This window comes from Trichosurus vulpecula, chromosome 5 (assembly GCF_011100635.1).
Source record: "Trichosurus vulpecula isolate mTriVul1 chromosome 5, mTriVul1.pri, whole genome shotgun sequence".
In the NCBI taxonomy this organism is placed as follows: domain Eukaryota; kingdom Metazoa; phylum Chordata; class Mammalia; order Diprotodontia; family Phalangeridae; genus Trichosurus; species Trichosurus vulpecula.
The window spans coordinates 198096023-198109757 of record NC_050577.1 but is presented as its reverse complement, the minus strand read 5'-3'; the positions used below and the strand labels follow the sequence as shown (position 1 = coordinate 198109757).

General features: G+C 40.5%; 1 protein-coding gene across 1 annotated transcript in view; it reads left to right on the top strand.

The window, feature by feature from the left end:
- ETV6 (ETS variant transcription factor 6) overlaps positions 1–13735 on the top strand; it is a 342518-nt gene that overhangs the window by 260439 nt on the left and 68344 nt on the right. Inside the window, exon 4 of the mRNA XM_036759590.1 lies at positions 12862–12996. Coding sequence (XP_036615485.1) covers positions 12862–12996 — 135 coding nt within the window. The remainder of the gene's footprint in view (positions 1–12861; positions 12997–13735) is intronic.

Here is a 13735-nt window from a genome sequence, read left to right as displayed (position 1 = left end):
TCGTATGAGTTGAGCTAGGTGGCAAATGAGGACCCTTCCAACACTCTAATTCTGTGACCTGGATTCAATTCTCACCTCTGATGTTGATATACCTTTGTGGCCTTGGTTAAGTCACCTAACTACTCTGGGGTTCAGTTCCCTCATTTTAAAATGAGGATACTGGACTACATCACCTGCACATCACCTTCTAGCTCTAGAGCTGTGAATTCTCCAAAAGTTGAAGAATTCTCATCTGAAGTTCTATGTATTTGAATATTTAAATTCCCCTACAGTCTCTCTGCCTCTCCCCCCTGCAGTGCGTTGAATCTGTGCCACAACTATGAAACCGCATTTTAATTATTCATTTCTAAGTAATATGTGTTTTTATGTACACAGATGGTGCTCTCTTTTAAAGGTTGATAATTTAATCAATTAACAGAATTGATTGCTCCTATTTTCTAAACATCCTATCTAAGCAGTAACATCGTTGAGATAGCTCTCTTATAGTTAGTTTTGGACATTCCCCTAGGGCTAAGGTTGCCCCTTTGCTTATTTTGAAGCAGGTATTTAGAAAGCTAACGACCAGGTCTGAGCCTGTGAGCATGCTACTCCTATTACTACTGCTGCTGCCATCATCATCATTATTATTATTATTATTAAGAGTTAACACTTATATAGCACTTTAAGGTTTGCAAAGCACTCTACATGTGTTTTCTCATTTTAAACTCTATAAGAGGAAAAAAGTAAAACCTAAAAGCTTAGAAACAGATGTTTAGAACCTGAAACTGGTTCTCAGGTCTTCAGATGGTTAAATATAAAAGCTATTCCTTCCATACAGGGTGAAAAGGAAATTATAATTCAGCACTTACTCAAGGCACTGGGCTAGGTGCTAGGGACACAGAGTTTAAAAAGGGAAAACAGCACCTGCCCTCAAGCAGCTTAAATTCTCTATCTCTAGCGGTTCTATCCTGGTGGATAGAACATGTAAAAAGATAATTATATACATGATAATTCAAAGAAGGGGAAGGTGCTAACCATCAGAGGGATCTAAAAGGGTCTCCCTTGGGGCAGGGGAGAGGGAAAAGAGCAAGCATTTATTAAGGGTCTACTATGTGCCAGGCACTCTGCTAAGCGCTTTAGAGACATTATCTCATTTGATCCGTCACAACTGCCCCTACAGGTAGGTGCCTCAGGAAACTGAGGCAACTTTGTGATTTGCTCAGGGTCACACAGCTAGTTAGTAGAGTTCAAAAGCTATTGTCACCTAAACCTTTCGGTAGTGAGCTTTTGCTTAGACCTAAGCACCTGTTAGTGTTGCAAAGAATTATTTCTTTTCTAAAAACACTGGAAAGAGTGATCAAAATAGGCAAGAATAATTTCAAGAATAGACATGAATTAGTCACACCCAGAGACCATTAGTTAAGTTAGTTGTGCACTGTGGCTCTCCAGCTGTTTGTGCTATCGATTCTTATCCAAATCAATTGAAAAAGATATTTATTAATCCTATTTACTATAGAGAGAGTACTAGTCCCTTTGTGGGGTGTGACTATGACTAGCCTGAACAAGGCTGGCAGAGTTGAAGTGTGAGGTTTTTGTTGGAGATGTATCCCTATACAAGGTATAAACATCTCATCGCATTTGGACCTTGATGATGTCTCCTTGATAGGATCTAAAGAGTACCCTTGCTATGGATGCTTGCCCATTGATAGCACATTGATTGAGCCATGGCATTTGAGGATGATTCATTGAGTCATTGGACTTAGCTTTTAAAAGGGAGAAGGTACAGGTCTGGAAAAGGTGGACAGAGATCAGAGCTTAAAAGATGCTCTACTCAAAGAAGAGACTTAGATCACTGGTGGGGGGAGGCCTGTTTATCTGTTCACCCTCCTTCCAGAGAACTTCTTGGCCCCAGAGAAGGGAGTAACTGAGAAGATAATGACAGAACAACAATTGGGAGCCCCCCAAGATGGAACTACCCAGTGAAGGAGTTCCTAGAACAAACCTTCTGGGAGAAGAGGAAGGATTCTTTGACAATACTGATGTTCTGAACCATTTATCCTGGAGATAAGATGAAGAACCACTTGGGCCTGCAGTTGAACCACTGTCACCTCACCAATTCTGCCCAGCTATTCAAAGGAAAGGAGAAGATAGGCTAGGTGTGGGAGTAGAAGACAAAGGCAAAAGAGAGCGTAGTATAAAGGTGGCTAGAATAAGAGAACTTCCATACTTGAAGGCAAGAAGACCAGGTGGAGCCAGCCATCTATCTCCATTGTTTCCTCTGGGCAGAGATCAAGCTAATCCTCCAAACCCCAGAACCTGAGGAGGCTGAGGATGCCCAGCTTCAGAGGGATCTATATGGAATTAAAAAGGGGGGAGGCAAAGAATGAGGAGAGGAATCAGAAACAAGCAACTGTGGATTGTATAAGAGGAAAGCTGAAAGACCCAGAGTCCAAGAGAGCACCATCATAAGCCTAGTTCACAGGCAGAGAAACTAACAGAAAGGGTCATTAGGATAGAAAGGACAATGAATAAAATGAAAAGAGATGCCAGAACATAATAAACAAATATTATACTATGAAGAAAAATGAACAAAAATTCCCTAATAAAAAAGGGAATCCTGTGAACTTCCCCAAGATCATCAAACAGTAAGAAACTCTCTAATGGTTCAAAAGATTAATTAAAAATTTTTTTAAAGATATTAGGAATTTGGTGAGGTCAGAAATAAGAGCTCTCATTGCAGAATTTTTTTAAAATACCAAGAAAACATAATGATGACTCTTTCCAAAGAAACAGAGATTCTGAGAAAAAGCATTACAGAATTGGAACACAGAATACAGAATTGGAAGATTTGGCAGAAGCAGAAGGACAACTCGAATGCTGCCCCAGGTACTTACTAGCTGTGTGACCCTAGGGAAGTCACCAAAACTTTCTTTTCCTCAGTTTTGTCATCTGTAAAATGAAGGGGCTGGACTCAAATGACCTCTGAAGTTCTTACCACCTCTGACTGTGATCCTATAAACTTGAAAAAAACACATGAATTCTATAGAAAAAAAAACACCCAGGGGCAGCTAGGTGGTACAGTGGATAGAGCACTGAAACCTAGAGGAACTGAGTTCAAATCCGGCCTCAGACACTTATTAGCTGTGTGACCCTGGGCAAGTCACCTAACCCCAGTCACCTCCAAAAAAAGAAAAGAAAGAAAGAAACCAGCATGACAAGCCTTGAAGATGGGAAGTACACAGAAAACTTGAGCATTATGGTCTTTTAGAAGAACATAACAAATAAAAAAAACCTGAGTGCCATACCGCAGGAAGTAATGAACAGAAGATGACCAGAACTTTTGAATACAGACAACAAAACACTGACCAACCAAATCCACAAACTGCCACCAGAGAAAAACTCCACGACTGAAACTCCAAGGTATACACAGTGGTTAAATCATAGAATTTCAATTAAAAAAAAGTTCAGGTCGTAAAACCCTAAATGGCATAGATACAAGCAAGATAGCTAAATGTAGTTATAAATAAAAGACTAGTTAACAAATAATTGATTTACAAAGAGACTTTGCATTTTCTTAAAAATAAAAACTGAAGTGAGAGGCAAAAGAATTGAGGGTCATGTGATTTACAGGGAACTTAAAGAATCACCCAAAAAACAGCAATAAGAGCTGAATAAATATTCCATGGTCTAAGTTAAGTGAAGCAGTAACTTTAGTGGTGGGGCTCATACAGTCAGATATTGGTTGGATGGGGAAAGGGAAGGTTAGACATTAGCAGCTGGACTTTACCCTCACAGTATTTCCTTGATTCTTTCCACAAGACTGTAGTTTGTAGTGGATAAAGAAGTGGAGGGGAAGAGGGAGCAGAGGGTAGTCTCCTGCAAGAGGAAAGGAAAGAGCACCCTAAAGAACACTGCCCACAATGGGAAAAGGTGTTTGTGGTAAGAGATGAAGATCATGGGATGAGTCTTGTGCAAGGGGGATTTGCAAGTGAGGAGACCACCTTCTAGGAGGAGGGGTTAGAGCTCTCACTAGTGCATCTCAAACTGTACCCCCCTCCCAGGCTATCCAGTTAATATCCAGAGTGATAGAGGAGGTATAGAACCTAGTCTAAGGAGACCATGTTATGGGCAGTGGCTAGAACTGGTCCCAACGTTGTTGTTTTTGTCCTTCATTCTCGAAGAGGACCGTGACGTCAGGAAGGTGATGTCATGACTTGCAAGTGAATTGGATCAAAGTGAGGGAGGGCTGTGCAAGGTCACCAGCCTCACTTTCTATCTTGGTCCAAGATACAGATCAGGACTACTGAAGATGGCCCCCAATCCTAATGACTTGGAGCACAAAGTGTTCCCCCATCGCTAGTCAATGTTGTTTCCTTCATGGACTGATTTTCCTCTAGTGAGCCATAGCAGAAGAAAGGATGAAGGAGATATGATCTACAAGTGAAATCACATAGAAATGGGATAGTGGATGGAGTCCAAATTTTGCCTTTCAGAACCTCTGCCCCGTGAATGACACAGAGAGAGAATAAAGAACGAGCCGAGAAGAATGATATAAAGGTATATATAGTCAGTGAGCTGGAGAATGAAATCCACAGTGGGCTAGAGAGGAGGAGAAACAGTGAGGACCAAAGCAAGTGACAACCTGGCCAGAAGGTTAGTGCAGACTAAGAAGTGTGGGATGGGGCACATCAAGAAAAGATCAGAAGAGGAGAAGAGACAGATAAATGAGCGAAAATAAAAAGAAATGAGCGGTTTGAATAAAAACAAGGAAGTTGGGCAAGGGCAGGTAAACAGGAGTAAGGGGAAAGCGTGTGGGAATAGACTAAAACCAAAGGTAGTGAAAACAGAACCAGTCACAGGGACAAGATGCTGACTTAAAAGAAGGGGAGAAAACTCAATATAGAAGAAATAAGTGGGGGAGCACACTAGCCTAACGATCATAACGTTAAATGCAAATCATTGAAACAAAACAATAAAATGAAAAAGATTGACAGAATGGATAAGAAAAGAAAACCCAACAATTTGCCACAAGAAGGACATCTAAAAGTGAAGACACATGCAGAATTGGGGGTCAGGAGTTGGGGTAGGGCTGTTAAAGAATGTACCTGGCTCCATATTTCATTTGTTTTTCGGTTTTAGGGAACTACCTGTAAAACCTGTAGAAGATTTTTAAGGAGTGACTTTGAATTTTGAAGTGAACATTGGGCCAGTCACAAAGTGTGTGTGTGTGTGTATTAATGTATACATGTATATATACGTGTATACACACGCATAGACAGACATACAGCCACTGATAGATAGATAGAAAGAAAGAAAGAATAGCCTTGGAGGCTCTTGACGATACCATTTCAGTTGAAAATAAGGTCGCTGATCTGTGTTGTGTAACAGTCCTTCTTTATTAGGCACTCAACAAGAGTCTGGATGCTAAAATAGATTGGATTCTGCCAGTGGCATGCTGAGTAACCTTGGGCATATCACTTAACCTCCTATGTCTCATCTCAGATGGGAATGATAATACACAACTACCTTAGGGGGAGTTTATATGGATTAAATAATTAATGATTATAAATCTCTTTGAGGAAAGCAATAACCCAAGTTTGTTGGGGTTTTTTAAAAGTCTTTTGCGAGAATTTCTAGCTCATACGGTTTATATGTGTCTCTAATGAAAGCATCATTTGAACAGCTTTTTTCTTAGGCCAACAATGGAATCAGTTGCTTCATCTTCAAGCAGAGGAATTTATGTTGTTAATTATTCTGTATCACTTTTTCTGTACTTTGCAATTATCCTTGTACATATCATACCCCTCGTTAGGAGGTAGGCCTTCAAGAGAAGCCTCAGTACCCAGCAAATGTAAGCATTTAATGGACACTTGTTGAATTGGGGGTAGTGGGAGAAGTGAGGGATTAATGAGCTCACGTGAGCTTCCTGAGATTTTACACCAGGAGACATCAAGGCAAGGCCCCAGAGTGTTGGGAAGGCCCTCTGCAGGGAACTCATGGGGAAGATATGAGTGGGCAGGATATCTGTCTTCCAAATTGTTGGAGGGACCATCCATTGATTCATTTGAATATTTGAGTAGAAAAATGAATGAAGGAGGGGCATAAATGCTAGAGACCCTCATAAATCATCTGGTTCAACGCCTTTATTTTGACAGATGAAGAAGCTGAGGCTGGGAAAGTTAACTTCCCCAAGAGCACATGGGCAATACACATTACAAACAGGATTTGAACCCATGCCCTCTGACTCCAGAACCAGTGTGATTACCACTGTACTTTGCTGAGTTGGTGACTGTACTTTGGGGTTTGGGGGTTTACATTTGAGGAGACTGAGGTTTGAGAGTGGAAGTGCTCACATGGCTAATAAATGTCAGGGCATTCGAACCCAAGTCTTTCCTAGCTCCCAGTCTATTGTTCATTCCACATTTCTATAATTTCCCAAACTCGAAAGGTAGTCGTGTGGAAGAGAAATTAGATTTGCTTTGTTTCTGGATTGTTTTTTTTTTTTCCCAGCTAAGGAGAAAGACCTGCCAACTAACAGAATCAGAATAAAAATGGTTCATAAAAATTAAAATACAGGATAAAAAAGATGATAAAAGAGTGTCTGGTTGCCCTCATCTGCTCAAGTCACCAAACCCATAAAAATGCATCCCAGGGCACCCAAAGGAATGGCAGATGGGATTGTTGAGATGCTATTAGTGATCTTTGAAAAACTGGAGCATGGGAGAGGCGCCATAGTACCAGAAAGATGCAAATACCCTGATTTTTAAGAAAGGGAAGGGGGTACATTTTCTACAAACCATAACTTGGCAAATTGGTCTAAATCCCTTTTAAAATTCTATAGTGCAATTTAATTAAAAAAATTTAATTTATTTATTTTTAGTTTAGAACTTAATTCAGTTCCACAAGCTTTTGAGTTTTAAATTTTCTCCCACTCTCCCCTCCCCAACATGGTGTGCAGTCTGATAGAGCCTCTACATATGCATTCATATTAAACATATTATCACATTAGTCATGTTGTAAAGAAGAATTATAACCAATGGAATGAACCATGAGAAAGAAGAAACAAAAAAAAAGGAAAGAGCAAATAGTATGCTTCGATCTGCTTTCAGACTCTGTAATTCTTTCTCTGGATGTGGGCAGCATTTTCCATCATGAGCCTTTTGGAGATGTCTTAGAACTTTGCATTTCTGAGAAGAGCCAAGTCTATCAAAGTTAGTCATTGTACAATGTGGCTGCAACTCTGTACAATGTTCTCCTGGTTCTGCTCCCCTCACTCAGTATCAGTTCATATTAGTCTTCCCAGGTTTTTCTGAAGTTGACCTGTTCATTCTTTCTTACAGCACAATAGTATTCCATTACATTCATATACCACAATTTGTTCAGCCATTCCCTAATTGATGGGCATCTCCTCAATTTCTGATTCTTTGCCACCACAAAAAAGAGCTGCTCTAAATATTGTTGTGCATGTGGGTCCTTTTCCCATTCATATGATCTTTTTGGGATACAACCCTAGAAGTAGTATTGCAGGGTCAAAGGGTATGCACATTTTTATAGCCCTTTGGATGTGGTTCCAAATTTGGAGCACAGTTTTTAAAAGAATTGTTTGTGAAGTTGAGAAAGAGAAGCAACAGATGCTAAGAACCAGCCTAAATTCACACAAAAATTGTAAAAAGTTGTGCCATTCAAGTTCATTTTCCCTTTGATCTGGTGCTTTCCGTACATATATGGGATTTCATACCTAGATTTCAGGAAAATATCTGACAGTGTCTCTCATAATATCTTTGTGGGTAAGATGGATAAAAGTGGGTGAGATGCTGGTAGCATTAGAATGACCAGACCCAAAGAGTAATAACTAATAGATTGCTATCAGGCTAGAGAGAGATCACCAATGCAGTACCCCTAGAAAGCTTTTCTTGGCTGTTTCTTGTTCAACATTTTTATTAATGACTTGAATGCCAGTAGGTATAAATGGCATGCTAATTAAACTTGAAAGTAGCACAAAGTTGATAATCAGGTTGCCAGATCTCAGTAATCTAGATTCTAGAACAATGGACTAGATCTTATAAGATGAGATGTAATAGGGATAAATATAAACTCCTACACTTAGATTCATTAAATCGACTTCACGAGTTGAGGGGGAGGTGTAATTAGATGACAGTTTATATTTTAAAAGATCTGGGTTTATTAGTGGACTGCAGATTCAGTATGAGTCAGCCAAAAACAGCTAATGAAGCTTACATTAAGAAAAGTGCAGAAGGTATGATAGACCCGCTGTACTCTGTGATATGATTAGCTGCATTCAGTTTGGGGCATCAGACTGACAAATTGGGGTGTGGCTAGGATGGGGAGAGGCCTGAACATCACGCTCTATAAGGATCAATGAAAGGCTAAAAAGATGTTTAGCCTGGAGAAGGGAGGACTTATAGGAGTATTTTTAATTCAGAAATCAAAATCAACAGACACTACCCTTGATCTTAGCCAGAAGTTCAGTGCACCTACTGTGCTTTGTCCAGAACCAAAAAGAGATATAACATGGATCGCAGAATTTGCATTATAATTAAGGAAAAAGCAAATACATAAATAGAATTGATGTAAGGATGGGAGAGATCTGGCATAGTTCTCTGTTATTCAGTGTTGGGGAGTTTGGATTGGAAAGAGTATGGAATCAAGTCAACAAGAACATGTAGGAGGTTTTTGTAAGAGAATAAATAGGTGCCTGAACTAGGGTGCTCATAGTGAGAATGGAGAATAAGTAAGTGCTGGAGGTTAGATTTCGTGCAGAGGTAGAAAGGAAGAATTCGGCAACAAATGGGATGTGTGAAATAAGGGAGAAGGAAGAGTCAGAAGATGATGCAGATGTTATAATCCTGAGAACCTCAGTAAGACCGTGATGCCAATAACAGAAATCAATAATGTATTTTGAAGGGCCAGCTTTACAGAACAAAGATGAGCGGACTTTTAGATTTGTTTAGCTTCAATAGTTAGCCAGATATCCAGATGGAGCTATCCAACAGACATTTGTGAATATGGGATTAGAGCTCAGGTGGGGTAAGGCAGGGGGCTGAGAGTAGCAGTATAGGCTTGGGAATCAACAGTATGGAGGGGGAGGTTGAAGTCATGAGACTGGAAAAGAAATACCAAGGAAGAGAGCGTGGAGATAGAATAGAAGCAGGCCTAGGAAACCAAATGCAACCAAAGAAGACAATGAGGAGTTAGAGTGGGGTTGGAGAAATGGAAAGACAGAAGACTGGGGTCAGATTGCAGAGTTTCAGAATTCAGCTCCTTGGAGGTTTTGATAGTTTGAAGTGGTGGTAAAGTGTGTCATGTGACTCCTCTTCCACCCGTTTATGAATGGTTGAGGTAGAGTGGAGGTCATAAGAGAAATGATTGCTGTCTTCAAGTTATTTGAGGAGCTGCTAGGTTGAAGAAAGATCAGATATGCTTTGCTTGTCCCCAGAAGGCAAAACCAAGAGCAGTAGATTTTTATTTGACAAAAGAAAAAACTGCCTAACAATTAGAGATGTACCAGTGTGGATTGGGCTGCTTCAAGAGTTATTAAGTCCCATTACTAGAGGTTTCACACAGAGACTGGATGACCACTCCTTGGGTACTTTATAGAGATGATTTTGATGCAGGTAGGGGCTATACAGAGATGACCTCTGAGGTATCTTCTACCTTGCCATTCTGTAACTCCTTGGTGTTGAGAGGAGATCCCTACATTAGGTAATAATTTTATTAATGACTCTCAGAGACCTTCCCACTCTAAGATGCTGCCATTAACAGTATACAGGTAGGACATGCAATAGTTGTTCGTTCTCCACTAGTGCTTAGTTTGTACTCCACTAGACCCATTCTTTTGCTTGGTCCTCCTTTTGGAGAAGAGTACAAATTTATGAGATCATAAATTTAGAGATGGAAGAAACCTTAGAGGTCATGAAGTCCACCCCTGCCTTAATTTATAGACTTGGGAACTGAGGCACAAAGAAGGTAAGTGATATGCCAAGTGCCCCATCTAATAAGTATCTGAGGTGGGATTTGAGCCCATATCTTCCTGACTCTGCAGGACATGACCCAACTTTGGATTCATTCTGAGAATTGAGGAGGTTTTTTGTTGATTTTTTTAATGTGTGTATTGCTTTGTAGCCAATTTAGGGCTTCCTTCTGTTTCCTTGGGTTCATTACTGCCTTGCTTCAAATCAGTAATTCATAAATCTTTGGGATATATTCAAGAGTTAGGTAAAAGGTAGATAACGTGTGTGCAGCATGGTGCTCACCTGTGATACCATTAATTGTTTTCCCCAACCATGGAAGGGAAAGGAGCCTTCTCCACTTGGCTCCCATGTTCCCTGTTTTAGCCCCTAGCCTAAGCAGTTCAACATTTTTCTAGGCCTCCCTGAAAGCACAGTGTAGAAAGTATAGAAAAGTACTACACTAGAAGGAGAGAAAGTATAGAAAAGTACCATCAAAGAAAAGTGTCAGAACTACCTGGAGTATGAATGTCGGGTATTGTACATTCTTGTCCCCATGCAGGCTACTTCCACTAAGCCAGGAAGATGAGTCCCAAGGAACAAAAAAGTTTTCAGTGCAGTCAATATCATTGTAAAAAAAATAATAGATTTAGTGCTGGAAGGCACCTTAAAGGTCATTTAATCCACCCTCCTTATAGATGAGAAAACTGAGGCCCCAAAGCTTGAGTGATTTATAGAAGCTGCACAGATAATGAGCGGCAGAAATTGGAACCCAGGTCCTTTGACTCCAAATCCAGTGTGTGTCTGTGTCTGTCTGTATATGTGTGTGTACATATATGTATATATGTTCTTTTATCTGTATGTATCTGTATGTATATATGATCGAATGTATATATATGAGTGTATGTAGGAATGCATATATGTATTGGGGGGTATATAGGGACAGGGGAAGGAAGAGAGAAGTAGGGCCTATAAAGGTAACACTTCCCTTTCTCACCTATATAAGCTTTCTTCATATTTCATCTAGACTGTTCATAGGTTTTAAAATCAAGCCTTAGTATCCCCCTTTTTCTCTTTTAGAGACTACAGCAAGCTTATTTCTCTAATTACTGGAGAAGTGGAGCACTTCTTAAAAGCATCATCTTTATATTCCCTGCCTCAGCCTTCCCAAATGAATCCCCGAATTAGAAATCATTCTTTTGTAATAGTTATTCATTTTAATTGATAGAATTTTTTTTTAAAGTTCAGTGGTCATTTTTCTCCTGAAAACCACCAAAACAAAGCAGAAATACAACATAAAAGCGTGATGCTATGTCCATCATCATCTGAGAGCCAGAAAGAAATTAAGTTAGTCCAAAAAGAAATAAAGCAGTAGGAAAATGATTATTTTAGTAAAAAAAAAAAATCTAAAACTAGGTTCATTCAACTAGACTATTTTTTGCTTCTCATTTCATCGTTGCTGTGGCTGCGTGATGTTATTGTGTTATTCAGCAAGCATTATTCAGAAAGCCTTTATAAAACTAGCTTCTGTACAGATAGCAGCTGCTGCTGTTGTTACTGGAGTAAACTAGACAATCCCCAAGGTTTCAGCAACTCATCTGTAATGTGGTCTCGGAGGGTTGCCTGGGATACTGAGAGGTTCAGTGATTTGTCCTTGGTTACATAGTAAGTTTGGGTGAGAGGTGAGAATCAAACCCTGGTCTCATGGACCTCGAAGTTAGTTCCCTATACTTTATTCTATGTTCCCTCTTATTTATATAAATATCCACATTTGGAATTAAAGAACTAGGCCTGAATCCCCCCTCAAAGTATATTTGTCTTATTCTCCTAATTCGTTTTACTGAAATCAAAGAAAGCATCCGGATATCATGACTCTGGCATCTTTTTTGGGAGGGGAGTGGGGGAGTGAGGCAGTCGGGGTTAAGTGACTTGCCCAAGGTCACACAGCTAGTAAGTGTCAAGTGTCTGAGTCCACATTTGAACTCAGGTCCTCCTGACTCCAGAGCCGGTGCTCCATTCACCATCTGGCATCTTTCAATCCTTAGATTCCTCCAACAACAGTGACATACATTAATAATGATCAAAATACAGAAACAGTGAAAGGAATAAAGTCGAAGCAAAAGCAAAAGCAAAGACGCAGAGCTCCCTCTGACTTAAAGCAGAGTTTGGGATCTGATCAAAAGGCGAAAGAGTGGAGATTTGCTGTGGGAAGAAATTAATATAGAGTGTTTCTCAGTTTCATGCTGTTTGGGGAGAAATATAACTAGCTACAGCCCACCATATGCAGCTAAATTAGGTTGGTAATTAAAGTATATGTTAAAAATAGTTAAAATTAGAGACAAAGCTCTATTGTTTAGTGCAGTTGTCGGCCACTTATCTGTGCTGGGGGGAAGAGTGTGAGGGGGCTAGTCAGAGGACTTTGGTATTTTAAAGATTAATCACCCGCCCATGAAGGGTTTTAAGACACCCACCTGCATTTTGGATTTGGTTGTAGGCCAAAGGAGTGTGACAAGTCTCATGGCATTTTTTTTTCTAATTTAGCACTGGGTAGGCACTTCAAGTGCCAACTAGATCAGGACTGTCCCCCTTCCAAAACAAAGGTCAACCCTGAAGCTTCAGGGGAAGTGTCTGACCTCTGAGAGTGACTGTCAAGAAATATTGAAACCTTGGGCAGATGCTAGTATGTATTAAAGAAAGAAAGCAAACTAAAATTTGGGTCCATTAAAAAATAACTTCCAAAGTAATACCTCTGAACCATGCATGCAGGAAGCAGATTTTTCTCTGCTTTCTACCCCAAACTATATGGATCTGGATCCTTTGAAGTCATCAACAACCGCAGCCTGCCCAGGATAATCCCATGACCCTCTGCCCCTTGTTTCTTTCTCCCCACCAATTTCTTTCTTTTTCATTTCAGGTGATGTGCTATATGAACTCCTTCAGCATATTCTGAAGCAAAGGAAGCCGAGAATTCTCTTCTCACCATTCTTTCACCCAGGAAACTCTATCCAAACACAGCCAGAGGTCATGTTGCACCAAAACCATGACGAAGGTACAGAATGGCCTCCCATCTTCCCTTGGTGGTCTAGACAGGTCCGGAGGGTTACCCGACAGGTGGCTTCCGTTCTTGTACAGTCAGTCAACCCACCACGCCCTTATCCCGGCTTCACCACCAGCCCCCTTACCTGGAGTGCTGCGCCCTTCTCACCTCTACCTCTTGAGAGTCCCCTCAAGTGTCACCTTCTGCAGGAAGCCTTTCCTGTTCCCCAAATCCTGATTCTCCCCAAACTACCTTCTCTCTCTTTTATGCAACGACCATTTCATTTTTGCCTTTGTCTTCCCAGTGCTTAGCATATAGTAGGAACTTAATAAATGCTTGTCAAGTGTTTGAATTGACAAATAATACATTATGTTATTGAGCACTTCCTGTTGCATTCGTCTTCCTGCTTCTGTTCTCTCCCCTTCCCTGCCCCCCCCCCAGTCCAACCTCCACAGGGTGGACAGAGTAATAAAGCATAGCTCTGACCGTGTCATTTTCCTTCTCAGGGATCTTTAGTGGCTTGCTACTGGCAGTAGGATAGAATACACCCTTAGTCTGACATTTAAAATCTGTAATCTTGCTCCCACCACACTTTTCAGATTTAAATTCTGTTACTTCCCTTCACACACTTGACATCCCAGCTGAATATCAGGTGTTTCTGAAATTTAACATTATACCTCCTGCCTGTGTCTTCATACAAGTTGGCTTACGTCCCTGGAACCCTGAGCCATGCGTGAGGAATTAAGTTGAG